The sequence below is a fragment of the Ascidia mentula genome, chromosome 8 (assembly GCF_947561715.1).
Source record: "Ascidia mentula chromosome 8, kaAscMent1.1, whole genome shotgun sequence".
Lineage (NCBI taxonomy): Eukaryota > Metazoa > Chordata > Ascidiacea > Phlebobranchia > Ascidiidae > Ascidia > Ascidia mentula.
The window spans coordinates 9,747,548-9,769,951 of NC_138573.1; the positions used below are offsets into that span (position 1 = coordinate 9,747,548).

Consider the following 22,404-nt stretch of genomic DNA (forward strand, 5'->3'; position numbering starts at 1 on the left):
ATGAACTCCGGTTAACTGCTCGGTTTTCTGAAGATACCTTTGGACACTGATTTCTCGCCGCGATACGCACGATATTGGCGATGTGTTTGTAAAAATGTTTCATGTCATTCCCACATTTTGGGGGGGAGTGTTACATCGCCACTGTTTTATGTGATGTATTGATAATTGACGTCAGCACAATGTACCGTTGTTACGTCACAAATACCGTTGTTCCCGTAGAACCCCAGTGCCTGCCTGTACTGTTGTTGACTGAGTTTTGTCCTGGTTAGTTTTCTGCTGTATGAAACTAATATTATGTTCTATTTGAATAAGATAAATTAAGGCAATTTAAGTGCAAGTTGAATCTGCTAACGTTGTTTCCTGCTGTGTTATTGATTGGGAAGAAGCCGATGTTTTTGGGACTGGTTCCAAAATAGTTCGGTAAGAAATTGTGCATTTAATTTCAATGTTTTTGGTCGCTAATTCAACGCGTGTTGTGTAGAAACCGCAGCGTCTTTGAATAAAGTTGAACCGTTCCTTTTGAAGAAGAAGCGTGTGCGTTAAGAACCATTGAGGAAAACCCGTCTGTTGCACTGTCCGGGCGCAACCAGTCACGCCCGTCTGACTGCCAAGCGCAACACTTTACGTAGTAAGCGTCCAATCGTTTGTCCGAACATAAAGGCTGGTTTACACTACGCACAGTCGTGCGACGCGAAACAAAGCGTTGTGAACCTTCCCTTTGCACTGTGATTACTTCACGCATCTCTGCGCTTACTCGCCGCCAAGTTTACGCATTCGTTAGCAACTAACTGAAAGATAAACCTAGGAGTTTTCATTGTTTTGAAACTGAACTAGATAAAACCATGAGGCTTGTACTCATAAAAAGCCAACTATCCTGAGGTTTAGGGGGCAATGAAAGTCAAATTATAAATTGAAGTTTAAGCTTTTGTATGTACTAATAAGATAGATACAAACAAGGTAAAGCAATCAGAAAATCGAGAAGTCATTGGGTTCATCCTTTTCTACAATCACGCATCGAAGATGGTAAATATTCTTTAAAATAAGTTGGATTTTGCCAAGACAATACTTTTTTATACGGGGAATATCATAAGTTAACAAGGGAAATGAGGATATTATGAAAGCCATGGTTTTTTACTTGTTACCGATAAGCTATCACCCAAAGTTGCTCCAAAAATTCCCAAGATGGACACACAAGAAGATCAATACCTGCTAGGGAAAGATTGGCAATAACTTTGCAGTAACACGCTGACTTTTATTTTTGTTGTTATACACTTTTTTCAAAATGTTCCATTTAAGATTTCTTGCAACTGTTTTCATATAGGCCACTGTTAGTTAAGCCAGAAACATTGGATACAGTTGTGAAAGCTTGCACTGTTCTGCATAAGTTTTTAGGACAAAAAGTATCACTTCAAAAAAAGTATAAATTTTTGTCCATTGCAAAGAACACGTAGACGATCTACAGTCGGGGCATCTCAAGTTGAAGACACCTTTGCAAAACTAAGTGAGGGTGACCGTTCCATGGCAACTGGACAAATTTGAATGTTTCGCTAGATGTTTTTATGAATGTATTCTTGTTTCCTTTTAGATATTTTACTTTGTATTTTGCCGCTGCTTGTTTTTTTGTAAAATTGGTCGCCTGTTCCCACAAGCGCCGTGCTATAATATTATACTGTTTCTGCCCAGTCTAACCGTTTTTTGTTGCTGACGCAAAAAATGCCTGTTGTGTGTGGCAAAATTTGCGAATAGGCCAACTTTGACATTACATTAATTCAATTTAATTTTTACATATGATTTTTCTACTTTTTCCTGTGTTAGAACAAAACCCATCGGCAAATTTAAATTGATTAAAAAAACAGTGGCTTTTTCTAATAGAAACCAACCTGTTGGTACCAGAACCTGTAACCAAACAAGAAGACAAAATTAAAACCGACTACGGATCCAATAACACAGGCGAGAGGCCACGAGGTTTCACGCTGTGAAACCAATAACAAATGGCTTGGGCTTGCAAATTTGGAGAACTGAATTGCAGAATATTGTATGTTTCACTGACGAATTTCCCAGCTTTTTTTCTTGATAGGTTGTCGAATGCCTGCCCCGACGACCCGAAAATAAATCCTTAGGCGCAGAAAATCCTTAGGCGGTAAATGGTTTTGTTGTACGTATGCCCGAAAGCATACTGATCGTCCTTTTTGCTCAACCGAGAAAATCCCTTTCAGATGAAATTGGTTTATAGGGAACAATAACACTCCAGAGGCCCCCGCCGATCGGTCACACCAATGAACTGCAACGCTTAGGTTTCTTTTTTTCTATTTTCTCAAGTTTCTTTGGACAGTCAGACAGCAGAAATCAATATAGTCTACTCTGGAAGATTCAAACATTCTAACTACAATCATCCAAATGCAAACTGGCGTTATTACAACAATTCTAACGTCCAGCCGCGCTTTTAAATGACGTCACAACGAAACGATGACGTAGGTCCCTCCCAAGTACGACAATAAGACGAAAACAATATCGAAGGATGTCCCTTGGTGATCTTTGTGGACAACCGCCCTTTGGTCAGTGTTTTTACTTCTAATACGCTTAAAGAAACCATATTCCGAGTCAGATATTGGCATTTACATTAGTGAGTTCACCAGCGACCTTCATTACATTCCAGCGACCTTCGTTACATGGTGCGGGTGATATCGTAGCAGATGCTTTATCTTGGTCCCAATTTAATAATCTTATCTACGCTTCCTGAAATTGATAGGATAGAAATTGCCACGGTTCAACAATCAATCCCGAACAATAGGGTGGAGACTTAGCTAAGGGAGTTCAACCGGTTTCAATCAATTTAACTTCCCACGAACCGAAGTCAACGTTTCGCTCAATAATGACTTATATCCAGCCGCGTATACCCCAACCTCGAATAATCTATTGGGACAGATTTGACCAATTGCAAATATATCTATTTAAGGACCGACCATATAATACCGCCTCTCCCCCATTCTCGTAAAGGACCATTTAGAGTTTTGCATAAAGCTGCAAAGACGTTCACTGTTGACAGGAAATGACAGCGTACGATTGCCCCTATGCGGATGCAATTTGTACAGGCAGCAACCTCGTATGTGAACCGACAAGCTGTGATTTTGACAGTCCAACCTCTAAGGAACCTCCAAAGGCTCCAGTCGGCTATCAGCTTTAGTCTCATTGATTTTTTACCCTGTTTTCCAACCTCCAGTCGCCTACAACACTCTTCGAGTGCCGGTTGCAGTTCTACCAATTTAGTTTTTCACGCATTTAGTTCTAATTAACACTTCACAAGCGCCTTCTTGGCCTACGCTAGAAAAACATGCAGCAAGTATTACAGGCGATACCCATAATAAAATCGCTTTTCGTACAAATATATGTGAGTCTGTTCCAAAAAGCGGTTACTTGACGATTAAAAAATTATTAGGTGCGGAAGTGATTTGGCCCCCTTTTTAAATGTGATGTTACCCCTAGCAATCTGTTAAAAATATTTAATGATGTTTTAATTTTTATACTATTTTCATACTAATTTTCATACTTTTTATACATGTTAACCTCCACGCGGACTCCAACCAAAAAGAACAAGGGAACATATACCCATATGGAGGCACAAGATGTCACCTGATAAACAGCGGGCTAATTAGCTCATTACAAAGCAGAGGCAACATTTTAGACTACAGGGAACATTTTCCTGCAGGTCTACCAACGTGATTTACGCCATAACTTGTAGGCGCTGTCTGTTAGCTTTATACATTGGACAAAACGGACTAACACCAAGACAAAGGATGAATGGACACAAGAATGACATCCGGCACAAAAACACTTATAGCTGGTAGGGGCCCACTTCAACGAGCCTGACCACAGTGTTGAATACATTAGGGTCACGGTGCTACAAAATGTCAAGATAAGGTCACGACCGGCCAGAGAGAGACGGCTGAACAACGCCACACCTAACATTTTAACTCTATCTATCAACCACGGTCTTATAGAAACTGGGGCTTTATGAGCTACTACAAGCACCAAGATACGACGGGCACAAAGTGATCAACGGTGATCACCACTTCGTATGTTTATCTTTTTTGTTTTTTAAAAGATCGCCGTTACCGCTTTTTGCTTTGTTAGGCCATTTGCAGCACCTCGCCAAAGCTCGTGCGAACAGAGTTTTCAAACAGTTAGTCTGTCCAAAACAGTGCACCAGCAACTAATAAAAGTTATTGAAAATACTGTGTAGGCCTATTAAAACCATTGTTGACTCATAATAGGCTCATTTTTAGCCCACAGTAGAGACGATGCAAAAAAGATTCTGACTTGCGATCTGCACTGCTAAGTCGGTTTTATTCTTATTTGGAAAACAGTAGCGTATAGGTAAATTGGTACTGATGCTGCCAGGCAGAATACTGCTGAATACTTCCTTCTGGCAGTCCCTTCTGGCAAACTTTATTTTATTTACGTTTCCGCTGTTATGCAACATCAGGAGGTAAGAATGTAAGTTTACCAAAGTGGACACATTTGAGGCACAAGTAGCCTATAAGGTCATTCTGCGCTAAAAATTAGTGATGCACCGAAACAGCATTTTTTTATTCGGCCGAAACCGAATATTCGGATAAACCGAAACTAATTTTGATATCTATCTCTTCAAACGCAATAAATTTAAATAAAACATGTGCTGTATTGGGCCTAATCATATCATACAGCCTTTAGTTGGCACTTAAAAATTAACCTCGACTGCTGTACCAGCTGCTTAAAGTTAATTTTCATCATTTCGGTGACAATAAAATAAAACGAACACATTCGTGCAGTTTGAACAATGATTCTAATATATGCTAAACTTTGCGTATTAGCGTTGCGTGTAGTAAAAACGTTTCGGTTTCGGCAGAATTTTGCAAAAATATTCGGCCGAAACCGAATAATTATAAAAACCTTAGTTTCGGCCGAAAAAATTCGGCAAACAGAACTTTCGGTGCATCACCTACTAAAAATCTCTTGCGATTCTGTTAATGTGTTTGATTTGTTCAAATACCGAGCACATAAAACACACTGTCACATAATCAGTTTATACACGATTGTGTTCGACAAATAAAATGAGATGAAATTATGTTTGATGCAGCAGATAATAATCAGCCGTAGGTTTATTATTGCAAATATTTTTTTGGCTTGAACTAGCGGCAGTGACAGATTTATAAACGGCAGGAGCAGCGATACAGCGCAGCACATTGTTAGTTTTGACATCATTCTCAGAATGCATCCGTTTTCTCCGGATCACTTCGTTCGTAGGCCGATTGGGACTAAATAAATATCAAAATATAAATTTAATTACTATTCACTCAATTTCTTCCATGTGTACCTTCATGGAAGCTAGTACTTGAACTTCGTACGGAAGAGAATTGTTAGCAGAGTATAAGTTTGGGTCATTGGTGGCATCAATTCCAGTTCTCTTCATCCGCATTAATGCCTCATATAGAAATATCAAAATATAAAGGGCAGCATATACCGTTCCAAATAGGGCAAACGAAAAAACATTGAACACAAGAGCAAACACCAAAGCGAATGTTGCAGGACAAAATCAAAGTTTAGATCACATATGATCTGGTTTGATTTAACAAATACCTTGTACTCCGATATTCGTAATTTCTTTCCATTGACGATGCAAGTTCTTTTGGGTCGTGGTTTGTATTTGTAGTCGGGATATTTTTCTAAATGTTGTTTACTTAATCTAGCTTGTTCTTCATAGTAAGGTTGCTTTTCACTTGAAGACATTTCCTTCCACTTTGCCCCTAAATGTGTAAAGGAAAATAGATAGCAAAAAGAACTACAAATTGGGATGAAAGTAAACTATCATGAAATACCCAAGATTTTGCTGATATTTGAGTTGTGCATGTCTGGAAAAGCTTGAAGAATCTTTCTTCTTTCATCTTTGGCCCACACCATAAACGCGTTCATTGGTCGTTTTATGTGACCACGATTGTTCTTCGCCCCATCTGACAGTTTTAATGAAAGACAATGACAAGATTTTCCATAAACGGATATAAAAATTATATTTGCAGGTATTTCAAAAAAGTGTGCAAATTTACCTTCAGTGGTTTTTCCACTGAAACCACATGTGCTTGATTCTGCAAAATCTTTTTGGTGATGCAAAACCTGTAGGAATATAAACTTAAGTGATAAGTGTGAATTCCAATATGTAGCCTTCAATCTGCACACGATTCTGCATTTGACTGCCATAATAGTTCCTTTGTTACTAATGTTAGTGGGTCAGTAGTGATGACTTTCAAATTTTTTTTAGTTTTAATAACGTGCGATGCCCTTTGCAGAATATATGGTAGAAACGGTAAAAACGTTATTTTTTCTCAACAAAGGCAATAAATATATATTAGGCCTACCTTATGGGAGGATATTTCTTTTTCTCTCGTATATACTTCACAGTTTAATTTCTCATCTAAAACGGTAAAATGATTTGCAGGTTAGAATTACATTGACACATCAAGCTGAATTTATAACACGTATACAAGTGACATAGCAAATAAACACGTTCAGACGAAAACATGATAAATCATAAATTTTTGCGCTTAAAGTTAGTCAAATAGAGCATGTTAATTAGAAAGGTTAAAAACTTTGGGTTTGAAAATATAATTTGTTTTTCCTTTTACTTGTTTATTAAATCTCATTTGACATCAAGAATGACGTTGCGCAAAAGTCAAAAATCTTTATTTGTGTCATAGAAATGTTCTTAAAAGGGTTTTACCTCAAATAACATTTATTGTAACTTGCCTGAGGAAATACCTGCGTTGAAACCTTCACTTATGCAGGGTGTAGAGGACAGTGTATTTTTTTGAGTTAAATTTATTGGAAGGTCCTAAAAAAGATTATTGTTGTCAACACGAATCCACAAAAAGTCATCATGCAACAGAAACACATATCTGGCAATCGTCACATTGCGCAAGCCCCCGACACAAACGCTTGTTTCCACTTTAGCTCAGGCCACTCTTGTGATAAGGCTTTGTATTATATTGGTATACACTAGATATAATATAGGTTGAGTCTTATGTACAAACAAGTCTTACAATCGTGTTTAATATAAAAAACGTGTCATCCATTGAATTTACCCTGATACCGCATTCCTATTATGTGTAAATGCAACTCCGTCTATTGATAAATGCACGTTGTATTGACCTGTTTGTTGGCGAGGCGAAGTTAAATGAAATGAAATGTATTGACATGCCAAGGCGCGATTGCGCATTTCCGACCATTTACAAGGATCCTTATTTGCTGACGTGATTTTTACATTACTGCAACAAGATACGAAACACACAGCAGGGGAACAATAACATCACATCAAAGGGGCCTGAACATGTATGGCTGTTGAAAGCAAGTCTTGTTTCCTGCGTAGTGTGCCTTGGTAGTGCAAAAGAGAAAAGGACATTCTCGCTGACATAGATTGTTGGAACGTAACGAATTTTTCACTAGTTTTGTGCATAAGGTCGATTTTTGTTACACTTCTTACAGCTATTCGCCAACATGGAAACAACAAAACTTTTTGAGACAAAAGGTGTTTACCAAGTCATAACCACAGCGGTACCGTATCATTAGCCAAGGTATATCCTCAAGAGGAATTAAACGCCACGTCAAGTCATTATTGGCATGCAAATGTCATAACAACTGCTTGTCATACCTCTGGAGAACAAATGGTTTTATTGTAAACGGGGTCTGGTTGGTTGGAAGAATGATGCTCGCTTAATGTGATGGCCCTTTTCAGAGGCTTGGTTTGCAAACGCGAATCGTTACCTGAAAAACTTTCTGAATTAACAATAAAACCTGGAAACAATGTTAACTATACCATGATAATAACTACCACAAATTTTTTTGAGGGGATGTTAACGTAACTCGGTTGTAAACGAAAAACACAATTGTTAACAACACATACCTGATTGAATGCGCGACGGTTCATTAGGTTTGGAGATGGGAAAAGGAAGCCAATCACCATTCATTGTTTGTGTGTCAATCAAAGTGTATCTTGAAGATGTTGACTGTGATGGCTAAAGTGAGGTATTGTATTAATCAAAAGAACTACACAATAATACTCGCACAATATTCATTTAACTATCGCATTTTTGTATTTTACCTGCATTTCTGAAGTTTTGGGTTTAGAAAAACATCCTGTAAAAAAATTAAACAATCCCATTTGCTTAGTGCACGTTTCTCCGAAAATACTGTAGGATCACATTGCTACACGGTTACGTACCATTTAATACTACTCTATGGTATGCAGAATTCTGTGGCACAAGTAATTCGTCTAGATTTCGCTGAACGACGCTTTCTGGCTGCAGCTCGCCGCACATTAGCTGCGATAGTGATATGACAATTAAACATTTTTTCAAGATTTGGAAACTTTTGTTGCAAATTATCTGTACATTGTACCTGGAACTGTCTTTGTAACACAGCCATTCTCCAATGGCGATCTGCGCTCTGCAAATACGCAAACATAAAACAAAAATGAAAAAACTTTAAAATCTATATTTACTGCAAAGGACCTGTTGATTTGCCGCTGTTAATTGTCGATTATGTGGATAAGATAAGTCGCTTCTTTCGTAGTTCTATGTCAATAAAGTTTTTGATTATATGGTGGTACTGTTTTTGACATAACTTACTTTAGCACAAACAAGCTGAGACCTCAGAGAACTTAGTTGATTAATCATCTGGGTTAGTCTTCTTTCTTTTTCAACAACAAATGATTGTAAATCTAAAAAATTAACATTTTGCATCGCAGCTGACAACTTATTTTACAAAAAGAAACCTTTTACTGAAAAGGTGGGTATTTCTTTTGAAGCAGACATATCTTCAAAATGCCATTGTTGCGACATGTCCCTGCAAACGTGGAGTTTGTTATTCCTGCCACAGTGATCAGCTATTAAACTAAATATCGCTTCAAATGTTTATTTGCATATACTTACATAAAACTATGAAGCCCGCTCGTTGTTTTAGACATTCTAAATCTTTATTTATCAAAAAAATTATTCATACTTCTGTAATAGGATTATAAGTATTTTTACTAAACTAACGTTCAAAACAAAGTTACAAACGCTTCCGATAAAAGGTTTGATTTACCAAAGCAAATCATGCGAGAGCAATCGTCCGTTTTACGTTTGTTAACATGTAATAACAGCTACAAATTTCAATTTATGCACATAACCTGCAAAGTAAGTGTTAGTAACTGAGTTACTAATGAGGTAACGTAAAGTAGTAAATCTGAAGAGAAGAAGGCATCAACTTATGCGGGTACAAAGACGCCTTTATAGCCTGACCGATTAAACTTCTGTACAAAGCTATTGTCTAAACGTTTACCATCATCGTAAATCTTGTCAAATAATCACCATAGGTTTTGGCTTACCGATCTAAAAGCCATTATAGTATCCTGTAACCAACTCCTTTTGTTTAACGTGAACATCAGATAGCCTACGCAACAAATCGCTGATTGAGTGTTTGTTACTTTCCTACCTTCTGACATTTAAAGAAGTGTCATACATGCTAGAAAAAAAATGATTAACTTACAACACTCAAACAACTATTAATGGCGTGATTTGTTTAGCCAACTGCCGAAAAAGTTATCAAGTGAACATTACACTCACAACCAGATTTAAAATTCGTTGGAAGTAAGTGAAGCGGAAAAACAATGGCCATGAATAAAACTGCGGGAAACACAATGTGGGAAACAATGTATCGCGTACAGGATATATGGGTGTGGCACCAGCCTTCGAGTGAAGGAATTAACAATTGAAGCCCTTCGCGGTGCTGCCATGTGTTTCCCAGATTGTATCACCACAGTTGAATAATCCAAATGCTTTGCTAAAGTTATTTTAGGGTTTTGCGTCAACATGCATTGTGCACAATACGGTCAATTTTCTGCCAGTAAAAGGAAGCGAAATGTAGGACTATTGTAGATTCGCAACATATTACTGTAACAAAGTACACAACGCGACAAGATGTTCTTGTATAATTTATGAAGCACTTTCAGGAAAGACAATCGCATCTAATGAAACTGTTTATCGTTTTTTAGTATTAAACTAACTTTATGCAAACTATCATAAGGTTTTCAGGCTTGGCAGCCCAGGAAATGCAGCCTAGCTGGATCAGCCACTTTTTCCTGACAAGTCGGAGCAAGATTTCAAAAATCAAGCTCCCGGTGAGGTTTGAACTCACGACCCTGGGCTAACCAGGCCCCTTCATACAAACTATGAATGTTTTTTTTAAATTGCAATAGGCTACCATACACTTTATTTTACTCTAATTTAAACAGTAAATTCCGGTTATGTAGCGGAATTGGAACTGGAGATTTGTCGGTGGCAACTGTGTGTAGGCCTATATCGTGTGTAGGCTTCTATTCAGTGACATAACAATTTGTCTTCATCCTTCTGATGTAGCCTACAATTTTAGGCAAAATATAATCGCTACATCCACAAACGAATAAAAAAAATTGCTTGCTAGAAAACATTTAGCCAAAATGATGTTCTAAAGCAATACTTGTTCACTTGTGCATCGCGCGGTGAAAGATTTTTTCGGATGAAAGCCCTGTTGTCGTAATCGCAGAGCAAAACAAACATTTTTCGAATGAAAGTCAGTGAAGATGCGGCAGCAATGAATACAACGACTATTGATTTATTTAAAAACGCCTTCTTTTTACATTGTCCGCCTGCATTTCGTAGTTACACAACCTTTATTTAACAAATATCGCAACCGATTTCATCTCGAAACTTACAGTTTTTCACCGCTAAACGTTTTCCGGATATTTGTTTGGGTTGTGTAGACTTCTCGATTACATTATATTTGTAAACTGATGGTTTGTATCACAAAAAATTTAGATTTATTTTTCAAAGGCGCCAATGATTTACATTTCATTGCACAAATCTTTTTGTAATATTGCTACATTCTCAAGAACAAATACAATTCATTCATTCACTGCTAGCTTTAAAACATACATAATGTTTTCATTAGAACACAATGAACTACTAACAAAAAGTAGTATACCACGCATACAAAACATGATTGTGAAAATAACACAATGAAACTCAAGATTTCATCTGAAGAGCGAATTTCATTCCCAAAATGGTTTCCAGTCGGTCAGTTAAGTTTTTCGTACCCATCGCATTGTGGCGCCAGCATCAGTTCTGATTCTGATAGAAGCTGCTTCAGCATACTTTACCTTCACAAAACAATAATGTTGAAATTGACTGCCTTATATGGCTAACTTAACTCATTACCGTATCCTTAACACTCATCATTAAATTTTGAGCATTGTGCACAATCATTTCAGTCGCTTGCTCCGCAGCAGCTTCCTCTTCTTTGGTCATAGAGGTAAAATCACCCAAAGAGGCAGCTTTGACCGTTGACAATATTCGTAATTGTGTACTTATAGTTGGAATTCTATCCAGGGTCTGAATGGAAGACACTTAAGCATGTAAAAAATTTAACTATGTGCTAGTTTTTTAACCTTCTTCATGTCGTTGCGTATTCTTTTATCTGTACACTTATCTGCAACTTCATTTGCTAACCTTGTGACATCACCTGAAGCTTTTGCAATCTCTTTTGCACAGCTTGAAACCAAAAGTTTTACATTGGTCGTATACTTTATAACGTGCACCTTGTATCATACCTTATTAAGTCACTTTTTTTTCCACCTTCACCTTTTACAAGTCTGGACATTTTAGCCATTAGCAATGCCATTTTCTTTGCAGCAGCTATTATGTCATTTCCCTGTTAAGTTATGCTTGTTTAAATGTAAACCTACCACATAATTAATTGTTCAACTTCTGTTGAAACAGCAATGTGCTCAGTTTGAATTGCAGCTATTAGATAAAAACTGAGATAAAGCAACACATATGACCTTGCTTTCCCATTTCTTAGTTTCTGCATGCAACTCTCTGGCAGCTTGCATCATGGCCTGGTTTGAAACACCATGGGATTGTTCTTCAGGAAACTCTTCTTCTTCTGGAAGTGGTGGCCTTTCTGGAGGGTTTACTTGCTCCGGCAAGGGAGGGACGGGTGGTGGTTCCTAAAAAATACAACGCCACATTAAAAATATATCCAAAGAGTGTGAGATGTGCTTCAAAATGGAAACTTAACATACCATTATTGACATCTGTTGAGCTTGTTCAGCAATTTTCTTGGCCTCCAGCGTCTTGCTGAGTGAGGACACAGCTTCAATTAGCTTCTCATTTTTGTCTATCAATAACAGAGTCACTACATTCTTAACAGGAACCATTATTGTCATGTCAACATATTTCATATTCAGGTGTTTTATACTACAATGACATAGGTTAGACGCTACTTGCAAACAGGGCGTCGATTTTTTATTGCGTGTTGAACATCTTGAGAAAAATTGTCGTGCGTGTCGAATAGTAAAAATGTCGTATCTGGTAGCTAACGCATAAGAACGGCCATGCTTATTTCCATTGCAGGATTCTTGAACTTACATCAAGTTGAAATAACGAAAAAAACAATTAAAAACCTTGCATGTTGTAGGCTGCTATGCCTCTTTTAAGGTCCGATTGAACGAAAGATGAGACTTGTTTCGTAACAATGCAACATGTTCGGTACAATGCCGCATGTTCGGTAACAAAATGCTCCATGTTTGGAAACAATAGTTAGTTTTAGGTATGACGTGTTTACTCGCTGAACGTTAAAGTGAGTGCTGACAGGATTTTGCGCGGATTTTGTCCAAAAAATTATTGCGATTGCGTTTATTTAGCAATCTAAACAGATAAATTTATTTTGGGTGGGGATCCCAAACGATGATGCCATTAAGTTTTCAACACTACGTAACCGTTCCAGTTAATGCTGTTGTTTGATAGTGGCTCGAAATACAAATTTCTCCCCAAGTAATTGTTTGCGGTTTGAATTTAAACGACTTATACTGGCACCAACGTCTTCGAACCACTTTTGCTACCAGCATCTACGGCAAAAAAATGACAACTACATGTTAGTAGGAAAATCGTTGACGTCCAATCTCCGAAAAAGAAAATTAGTAAGATCGATGTGAATGTTGCAAGTTTGGCGTGACCGACATGTTGGGTTTAATTAAGTCATTATAGTAATTTAATTTATGGACATTTGTAGATAACAATAGCATTGGTCTGTTCGTGGTACTGCATACCGGTAACTTAACATTTATTCACGCCGCCCGTGTCGAACAGTGACGTCGCGTGTCGAACACTTAGAATGGCGAAAAAGGCATAAATCGACACCCTGCTTGCAAATAAATTATCTGTATACTTACCAGTTTTATACGGAATGTTTTACAAAAGGGTTTATCTTGGTAGTTCAGTGCTAAAAACTAATAACCCAGATCATATTACAAAATTGATGGCTGATGTTGGTGCAATTTCTTATAACCAAATCTTGAACTCTAAACACACACTACCAAGGCATGATAACATCAGGGCACTTTGCTTTAATAGAGTAAAAGTTCTAACATTTCTGTAACTTTTTTGGGTGTGTGTTTTGACATGGATTGTTTTTAAGACATAAAACCGATCAAAAACTAATTTGCAAATGTTAGTCAAATCCTGTTTGTGTGGCAACAATCATTCCCAAACCAGTGTTTTTTTTCTGTGAATATGGTGGTCAATATTCTGCTCTGATGGTTATATCTGCAATGTACTTTATTCACAAAATTTTGGTCAATACCTACCAATTACATTGTCCTGTGCATTTGTTGAGTTGTGGTCCAATGCGTACTCACGTGTGGCTTGAACAACAGGATTGATTGTTGAACTTATATGATTGAGGTTACTATTAACCTGTTGGTGAAACACAAACCAAATCATTTTCATCATAGTAAGAAAGCTATAAATGTAATTTTCAAAAAAAAAAAGTTTTGACATGTTGTTGTCTCCCCCGAATTACAATCAAACTGTTATCAAATGTGTCCAAATGATACATGGTCATTGAAAAAAATTAGTCCACTGTTTCGAACTATCAGATGGTAGTGATTGGCAACAAAAATATACAATATATTCAAAATAAAATAACAAAAAATTATACAACATAACCAAACGTAAATGACCAAAAGTATTTGTATACCTCCTCTACATATGGTAAATCGTCTGTGTTTTCCACCTCCCTTTTTCCAGCCATTAACAGTCTATGAGCTCGCCTTGCAATATTTCCTTAAAATTATATGAACACTTTTATTAATAAAAAATCAAATAGCATTGAACTATGAATCAAAGAAATGTTGAACTTTGATGCCTTTCAATTACAAGCTAAATCAATTTATATATAATCATTCCAGTAGAATATTCAAAAAATTGGTTTATGATATGTAATACTTGTTGAAAGTCAATCAATAAAATGTACCAGCAGCTGGTAATGCTTGTAATGGTTCTTTATTTCTCATGGCATTAACACATATTTCATGTTCACGTCGAATTCCTTCTTCAGAAGCTTTGACAAATTTTGATACATCCACAGAATTGTCAACCTTTTCAGTCAGCTCATCAACTGCTTCTATCCATTCATCTAAAAGAAAAAACACTACATGTACAAATAATTACCAAATCAAAATTGTTGGCAATAAGGAGAACCTCGAAGAGCTTGGAAATGCTCTTCTGCTGACTTAGATTCTGGGTATTCCAACACAATTCTACCAGCATTAATTACCTAAAAAGACATAAAATATTTATTGTGCGATTAAACTTGATTAATCCTGGTTACAAATTTGCCTGGCCTTCATGGAACACAGCCAAGGCAAGCTTTTAGTTTAGGAAAAAAATATTACAATTCATTAATACCTACAACCACGAAATAATTATGCAAACTTCGAATCTTGATTAGTCAATTATCACAGTGGAAGACTTGGCAGCATACCAAAATTTGCTGATATAGGCATCAAGTGCTTGCCTTAAATATACTGTGGTTTGGCTAAAAAGATTTGTACTTTTATGTAGAAAACAGGCTTTAAATTTTTTTTTTTGAGATCGGCACAAAATACATGCGAGGTATGTTTGTGACAGAAAAGTATATCACATTATATTAATCAAATGTATAACAATTCACCTCTGGGGTAAGTTTCTTAAGCTTTTTGTTTATAGTTTTTACAGAGTCCAGCTTATCCTGTGCTCCAAGATCACTTGCTGATACTGCTTGTTGTGCCAGCTCAGCAAGTTTACTTGCTTGGTTCGTAAGTGCTAAAGCCCGTTTATCAAAGTTTTCTTCTCTAAAATGAAACATATCTATTATTATGACTCCATAATAACACAAAAGTGATTGTTACTTCATATGTTATGTACAATTAGAAAACTGGTTCAAATAAAGCAAATATTGTTACTCTACCTGTTTGGACTATTTTTAGGTGCTGTAGCAGCAGCCACAAACTGTTTTAATACAGTTGTTGTATCAGCAAATTGGTCTGCAACTTCATTTACCAACACATTCTTCATGTGATCTTTTAATTGTAACAGTTCTGCCTTCAACTTCTGTGCCAGTTTACGTGCCTTGAACACAATTAGGATTTAGGCAGCAAAGTAACAGCATCATTATATTCATTATACCTCAGGGGAGTCTCCTAAACCTTGTCTCACACATTCATCAATTTTCTTCAGCAAATCCTCACAAATTGCAGCACCAGCCATAAGGGCATGAGCCAATTTGGGATCCTTGATTTGACCCGCTAGCTTTCGGGCATCATTAATTATGCTGTGAACAGAAAGCATTGCTTGCTCTGCTTCTTCTTCCTCCAGGTTATCCAGCCATTTGAAAGCCTTAAAGTCATAAATTAATAAAACAAGCATTTAAAGTAATGCCCATTCATTTTTTAATGTAAACCTCATCCAATTTTGCTTCCAGAGTTGAAGGTAATCCAATTTGTGACACAGCATTTAAAACCTTTACATTTATCAATGCAATTTTTTCACTTGCTAGTTTTGCTAGCTTTCTTGCTTCCGGCAAATGACCAAGGTCCCTACATAAAATACAGACATAAAAGAGATAAAATTTAGTAAGGTTTTAAATCAAACATACTTTTGTCGGTAGTCATCAACTTTGTTCATTATTGAATCAATTTCATCACACAACTGTTTCAATTCTTCTGCAACTTTCGCTGTGTTTGGCTTTGCAGACAAAATGTTTGCAGCCTTACGAGTAGCACATGTAATATCTCTGGCAGCAGCAGACCCTGTTCCAGGACCAGGTTTGGCTTTGGAATTCGCTAACCATTCCTATCATATGAAAAACATAGTAAATTTTTTTGCAACCAACTATACAAATATTAATTATTGTTAGTTCTTTTAAAATTGGTAGTTAAGTCAGTGTTTTTTAAAACCTTAGCTGCAGGGGTGCTGTTTACAATTGTATCACAGGCAGCTGCCAATTCAACAACATTTTTTAAAGCATTGTCAACATCCTTGATTAAATTGTCTAATGCATGTTGTATTTGAGCAGTAAGTTTTTTGGCCTCAGCAGTATTTCCCTTGCCTCTGAAAATATGGGTTTAAAACAGTGTTATTAGAAATAAATAAAATTTATAGCAAATAATGAAGTACTGTTTGCGAAGTTCTGTGAGCTTATCAGTCATTCTTCCAATGTCATTGCACTGAGACAAAATTTTTTGTCCAAGTGCATCACAAGATTGATTAGCAATTTCCCGGGCGTTATCCAACAATTCACGAAGGGCTGTTTCTCCAGGGGTTCCTTCCAAAAGAAAAATAGTATCATGGTAAAAACTATGCAGAAATACACTGTTGACACAAATGTCAACTTCCTTTAACATGAAACCTGATAAAGCATGTGGATCATCCAAAAATGCTTTGGTCATTTCCAGCTTTTTGGCCATACTATCTCTCATTTCATGCAAAGCCAATACATTGGTTGGGTCAAACTGAAATTCTTGGTCAGTTGATACAAGCTGCAGTAATCTGAAATTAAAAACATTCTTTTTTGATTTGCTTATAATTCTTGATGACAAATAAGGCTAGACCATAGTGCAAAAAACACTGACATGTATTTTTTATTTAATTAAGACATTTTTGGTAGTGTACTGTGCATTATCCAGTTTAAAAGTTCAATGAACAATGAATATTACAAGTCCCACAACAGATTATCTCATGATAGTAACAATTTTGCAATAAGCCACAAATTTGTGACAATGAAAGCAAAGCCATGATTGTTGAAATATTTCTAACCACTTTAAATAGGACACATCTTAGAAATGCGATCAGTAAAGCAATCTGGTTGAATGCCACTGTAGGTAGAAACCACCATTGCAATGTGTCACAATGTCTATTAAACAAAAGTTTGTTTGAACTTCATAACTAAAGTCCAGTTTTAGTTATAACTAAATTTGTACTAAAACTGCACTTATTAAATGTAAAATGAATTTATAACCTAGCAAAATATCAAAAATAATGTGGTACCTGATTATTTCTGTTATCCCGTCAGATATGTTTTGAGTGTAATACTTTATGTTGCTTCCAGCAGCTTTGGGGGCTTGCCCTCCCATCTTATGTGTTGTCACAAATGCTTTCATGCCTTGTTAAAATAACATAAGCAGAACCAATTTTTTTTTAAATAGTGGTATTAGTAACTGGTTTGTTATGTTACTTACTGGAAATGAGGTTTGGAAGTTGATTTTTCAAACTCTTAATTTCGTACGACAGTTTATCAGAATGAATAATGTTTGTCAAGTCTTCAGAACGTTGACTGACCATACGTGACATGTTTGTCATACCTAGGCAAAATCAACCACAATGCAATCAGGTAGGAAAATAGAAAGATAGGCTTTAAAGGAGTTAAAAAGTTGGTTTTTCTTGTTTCCATCATAGTGATCCTTACAATACATATATACTATATAGTAGTTCTGGCCAATTGAACAATGATTGGTCACACCAACTTCATAACAATGAGTGGTTAAAAAACTAAAAATTTCAGCATAGAAAGGAATTCTTATTCTCCTTGACAATGACAATAAACATAATGTATGACTGAAATTTAGTGATCCTGAAATATACATATGATTCAATGCACAAGTGGACACCTGGGGATAATTTCTTCACATAAACAACAAGATCTTCCATTTCTTGAACAATTTCAGAAAATTTTAAAAACTCTCGGACTTCCTGACATACATGACAAATTCTTCTGACCTTAAAAAATAACAAACAAGATATATGCATAATCAAATATTTACTGCGTATATGCTAACTATTTTACTTTTGTTTTGTCAAAGTGAGGTTTAATAGCAAATTCCAACCAAAAGATGTGCCTCTGGATTTATGTGCTCAATGGGTTAATTTACAATTTTGTTTTGAACGTAACGAAACAAATTTAATTTAGGCAATTCTTTGATTTGAAGTTTTTTTCACAAATTCCCCATGGACAAAACAATGCCATGAAACGCATTAGAGGTGCCACCTAGAGATGGGCAATTCAGAATAGCGAATCCGGAGGATTCGGATCTTAAACTATCTGAATCAAAATGGTCTTTAAACCGAATGATAGTTTTCGTTATTTATCTTCTATGTACGGTAAATTTCCGTATTTACTTGATTGTAAGCCGCATGCGACGGTGTTAAAAAATTTATATAAGCCACCCTCGAATGTAAGCTGCACGTAAATGTTAAAGGCAAACTTTGGTGCCCTACAATAATTGTCAACAAATCTGTCGTTTAAAATACGCTGAGTGAAAAAACGTATTGGTACGGCAGAGCGAGTTAAAGGTGAATTTCGTTGTAACTCAGAGCCGCAGACTTGACATTATCGGCTTGACATTAAATAACATAAGTTGCCCTCGATTGTAAGCATCACAAACGGTAGGTTAAACAGCTTTATAAGCCGCGGTTTACAATCGAGTAAATACAGTGCGTATCTTTGTTCGTCATTGTTCTGCTACGGTTGTGTCGTGCAGGTTTGACAGGCGCAAAATTACATTGTCGCTTGGCAGGGGAGCACGTAGCCTAAATATATTACAGTGCAGTAAATTTCTTTGATTGTGCTTTGCTATTGGAGTCATGTAAAAAATCTTTTACGTTTATTGTGTTTGGTGCACAAGCTAAAACAAAAACATAATAGGATTCGGTATTCTGGATTCGATTTAACTATTCTAGAATGTTCTAGTGTATTATTCTATATTGCCCATCCCTAATGCCACCACATGAGGTTTTGGTTTTATTAGTTTTTTGCATTTTTGTTGGGGGTGTAGATACATAATCAAAGTTTTTGGAAAAAAATGTGGTACAAAACTGTAACTGATGTTAAAGTAAAATAAATTATAGAAATAATTTTTTTGAAATAAACCAAAAGAAATAAATTAAATCATATGGTCAGAAGAAGAAATATGTTTTGAATTCTTTGGAGAGAAATTTGTTAATGGGTAAATAATGTTAATAAGCAAAACATTATTAGCAAAGGATTTTTACAAGAATCTTAAATACCCAAATTAGGAAAGAAATCTGCATGAGTTTACCAAATATATACCTCAGCTTCATCGAACACAAGGAGTAAATCTGAAGTTCCTTGCAATATTCCACGAGCTCCTGAAATCAGTTTCTCACGGCCAGGTTTAGAATAAGGGTCTTGACCAAGGTCAGTAGATGCTGTTTTTAACAATGTTGCGGCATGCTCCACCCTGCAGTAGAAAAAATATGCCGCTACAAAAAAGGTTTGCACCAGTTTAGAACTTATTTGAGCTTACAACGTCTTTGTACACATAATTTCCTTTTTTTTTGCTTTTGAAAATTTAAAGGTTTCCTAAATTGGTTAAATGGTTAAAAACTTTCGTATTTAAACCAATATAATACAATTTTCAGAATAATTTACTATAATTTAATTGAAAACTAAATCTACTGACAAATTGTGACAATTTGTAAGTAGTCAGAGTTTGAAACAAAAGAATAACTATCAAGAACAATGTGATTTACTTATTCTGAATAGTATGGCTATAGTCTAAGAAATAAGCTTTTGTTGTTATTGCCAGGTGAAAATGCAATTAAAAGGTGTGCCTGTAACAATATTGAATGATCATGTCAGTTGTGAATTGCATTGTAATATAAGAAGTAGAAAAGGACTACAGATACATCACTCACAAAACTATGAATTCTGTTATAAACTGTAGCCAAATAATAATATTTATCAGCATTCCTAAAAAATATCTATGTTCAAATGTGAAAAACAGTTTCATGAATATTATATGTTGGGTACAGTTATTGACATGTTACAAAATTACTTTTCAATTGCAGGTGGTGTATCCAGCTTTAAAACATGATCCTTGCTTGTTTGAACTTGTTGACGACCAACCTACAATAGATCATGGCAAAAATTAAAGTTAAGGTCCAAATTGTGGCAGCATAAACAGGAAAACACAACCATAACATATCCAGAAAGGGGGGTTTGTTGGGGAAATTCTCTGATTTTCTGATGTAAACTAAGGTTAATTGTGGCCGAGCATTGCAAAATACGAACGCACAATTGCATAACGCTATAGAACACTCAATGTGAGTTTTTGTGGTAGTGCCTGCGCCGTAGTTTTATTACTACTACTTTGAAAGAAAGGCTTGTATATATTTGTAACAAAAAAGGATCAAATTCTGGGCTTACGTTATCAAGAAAACATACAAATAAAAACTATTTTTCATGTGGTGGTCTTATATTCCTCTTTGCACCTTGCAAGTGCAACATAACGTTATTAAAGTTTTTATCTAAAGAAAAAGATACCAACCTGATGTCGATTTGTGGGTTGAATTTACTGCAAAATACTTCCTCAAAATTTTACAAACTATTTGGCATTAGAAAATGGTTACATACAAAAAAACAGCTTATGACAAACTGCCTTTAAAAGTGAGCAATCTATTTGAAATCCATTATATACAAAAAATATATATTTAGAAAAGTTACATGTATTGTATATACCTGAGCTAAGTTCATAACAGCTTTCTCTACTGCAGTTATGGGCACTTCCAGTGATGGAATAGCAGCACCATCTTCACCTTGTTCATGAAGTATGACCAGCTGTGAAACCTGAAACACAAGTTTAAATGCTTATTAGTAAATTTTACATTCGCATGCAACACAACAAATGTTATTACAAGCTAAATTAAATTATACAATAGGCCGTATCAGTCTTGTGATACTAAACTGCACTTTTCATAGACCACAATTGTTTCATTTGATTTTGTAATAGAAAGAAAACCTGATAAAAATTCAACCTAACAAAAATTGAAGCAAAAACTAGTCAGTTACCTGATTAGCCACTGGTTCCAAAATTTGCTCAATTGTTTTTGTGTGAAAAACAGGCATTTCCAATATTTACTATTATTTATTGCAATAAAACTGTTTTCAAATAGGAAAAGGCAGAAAATTTGAATAGATTTGATCAAAATATGCAAAAGTTATATTTCTTGCTAACTTTTTGCATAGCAGGCCACACCAAAACACAAACAGAAAGATTAAATTAAAAAAATCAGGGGAAGACCGTTTTGCAAATTCGAAAAATTTTTAAAAATTTATTTTACCCTTGAGCGATCACTACATCAAATTTTACCACCAATGGAAGTTAATTTTAGCACAATAGATAATCGTTTTCACAAGATAAACTTTTCAATGTGGTCTATAGCAAAAGGTAGATATTGTGAGCATGTGGGGGATGATTTCCGGAATTGTTCAGCAGCAAAGATTTCCTGTTAAAAAAATTGCTTTTTATTGTGGAAGTTGTAGTCACTCATGCAATAAGTATATCTCGTTAAAAAATGTCAACATTGGAGGAAGAACTGTACTCAGTCAATGAACAACACCTTATTTGGCAAAAATGATGCCGCATCACGTGGCTACTAAACAATAAATGTGTGCAGAAGGAAAAGAGGAGATAATGCATTGGATAGGCGTTTCTGCAAAACGAAGTAGCCTATTCCCTTAATCATTTTTGCAGACATATACAGTAGCTCGGTTAACTCGGTAAATTTGCCTAATTCGTACGAAATGGGGTAACAAATAATATCATGGGCCTCCATATCGTACGAATTAAGCGAAACAAATTTCGGATAATACGCAATACTTAGCCTAATCCGAATCTTCGCCAATTCCTGACAAAAGTTACAGTTCCGGTAAAGCAAGTTTTGCCGGTACGCCGCACCGGTAAGATTTTAACGGATGTCCTAAATAGTTATGAGAATTCATAATTTTAATAAATTAATTCACATTTTTTTACTTTGAACCCTGCTCGTAATCTTGATTTGCGTAGATCTTCCTGCTTGAGCCTTCATTCGTACACTAAACCCGGTCCCCAAACTTTTTTCGTGCTGCGGACCGGCTTAATGCAAACAATATTTGCACGGACCGACTCTTAAAGGTGTGGCAGATAACTAAAACACAAATAATTACATCTCTCGCTGCGCTGCATGGGAGACTGTATGGCCA

The 22,404-nt window shown here is 36.0% G+C and overlaps 2 protein-coding genes across 7 annotated transcripts; both read right to left on the reverse strand.

Moving 5' to 3' along the window:
- Window positions 1-5,044: 5,044 nt before the first annotated feature.
- Window positions 5,045-9,559, reverse strand: LOC145911251 (transcription factor SOX-5-like). 6 transcript variants are annotated; one of them, XM_082998531.1, is made up of 16 exons: window positions 9,395-9,559; window positions 8,801-8,871; window positions 8,655-8,746; window positions 8,538-8,600; window positions 8,425-8,472; window positions 8,249-8,348; window positions 8,129-8,163; window positions 7,931-8,042; window positions 7,679-7,791; window positions 6,778-6,862; window positions 6,390-6,445; window positions 6,081-6,147; window positions 5,856-5,987; window positions 5,617-5,783; window positions 5,354-5,461; window positions 5,045-5,294 (listed from the first exon to the last, which is right to left on the reverse strand). In XM_082998531.1, exons 2-16 carry the CDS (start codon window positions 8,865-8,867, stop codon window positions 5,244-5,246), a joined length of 1,296 nt encoding a protein of 431 aa, XP_082854657.1. In that variant the 5' UTR covers window positions 8,868-8,871; window positions 9,395-9,559; the 3' UTR covers window positions 5,045-5,243. The 6 variants fall into 6 exon arrangements, with proteins under 6 accessions (XP_082854657.1, XP_082854658.1, XP_082854656.1 ...); XM_082998532.1 differs by lacking the exon at window positions 9,395-9,559 and adding an exon at window positions 9,112-9,383; XM_082998530.1 differs by lacking the exon at window positions 9,395-9,559 and adding an exon at window positions 8,958-9,097.
- Window positions 9,560-10,818: 1,259 nt separating this feature from the next.
- On the reverse strand, window positions 10,819-21,418 carry LOC145912418 (vinculin-like). Its single transcript, XM_082999878.1, has 25 exons — window positions 21,232-21,418; window positions 20,902-21,009; window positions 20,219-20,289; window positions 19,471-19,621; window positions 18,032-18,140; window positions 17,603-17,725; window positions 17,412-17,526; window positions 16,774-16,913; window positions 16,542-16,689; window positions 16,322-16,475; window positions 16,021-16,217; window positions 15,826-15,961; window positions 15,552-15,761; window positions 15,334-15,494; window positions 15,058-15,217; window positions 14,586-14,661; window positions 14,359-14,520; window positions 14,083-14,168; window positions 13,691-13,799; window positions 12,128-12,222; window positions 11,885-12,052; window positions 11,654-11,754; window positions 11,492-11,594; window positions 11,262-11,435; window positions 10,819-11,203 (listed from the first exon to the last, which is right to left on the reverse strand). Exons 1-25 carry the CDS (start codon window positions 21,286-21,288, stop codon window positions 11,126-11,128), a joined length of 3,192 nt encoding a protein of 1,063 aa, XP_082856004.1. The 5' UTR covers window positions 21,289-21,418; the 3' UTR covers window positions 10,819-11,125.
- Between the last annotated feature and the right edge of the window lie 986 nt (window positions 21,419-22,404).

Excerpts from the sequence above, each read along its gene's own strand:
- LOC145911251 (XM_082998529.1), bottom strand. The coding sequence starts at position 8,992 with ATGTCTAAAACAACGAGCGGGCTTCATAGTTTTAT. Across the intron at positions 8,043-8,128 it reads CCAAAACTTCAGAAATGCAG|CCATCACAGTCAACATCTTC; the intron begins GTAAAATACAAA and ends ACCTCACTTTAG. Across the intron at positions 5,784-5,855 it reads AAATATCAGCAAAATCTTGG|GGGCAAAGTGGAAGGAAATG; the intron begins GTATTTCATGAT and ends TTACACATTTAG.
- LOC145912418 (XM_082999878.1), bottom strand. The coding sequence starts at position 21,288 with ATGCCTGTTTTTCACACAAAAACAATTGAGCAAATTTTGGAACCAGTG. Across the intron at positions 17,726-18,031 it reads TGTGAAGAAATTATCCCCAG|GTATGACAAACATGTCACGT; the intron begins GTGTCCACTTGT and ends GATTTTGCCTAG. Across the intron at positions 14,662-15,057 it reads TTAAGAAACTTACCCCAGAG|GTAATTAATGCTGGTAGAAT; the intron begins GTGAATTGTTAT and ends ATGTCTTTTTAG.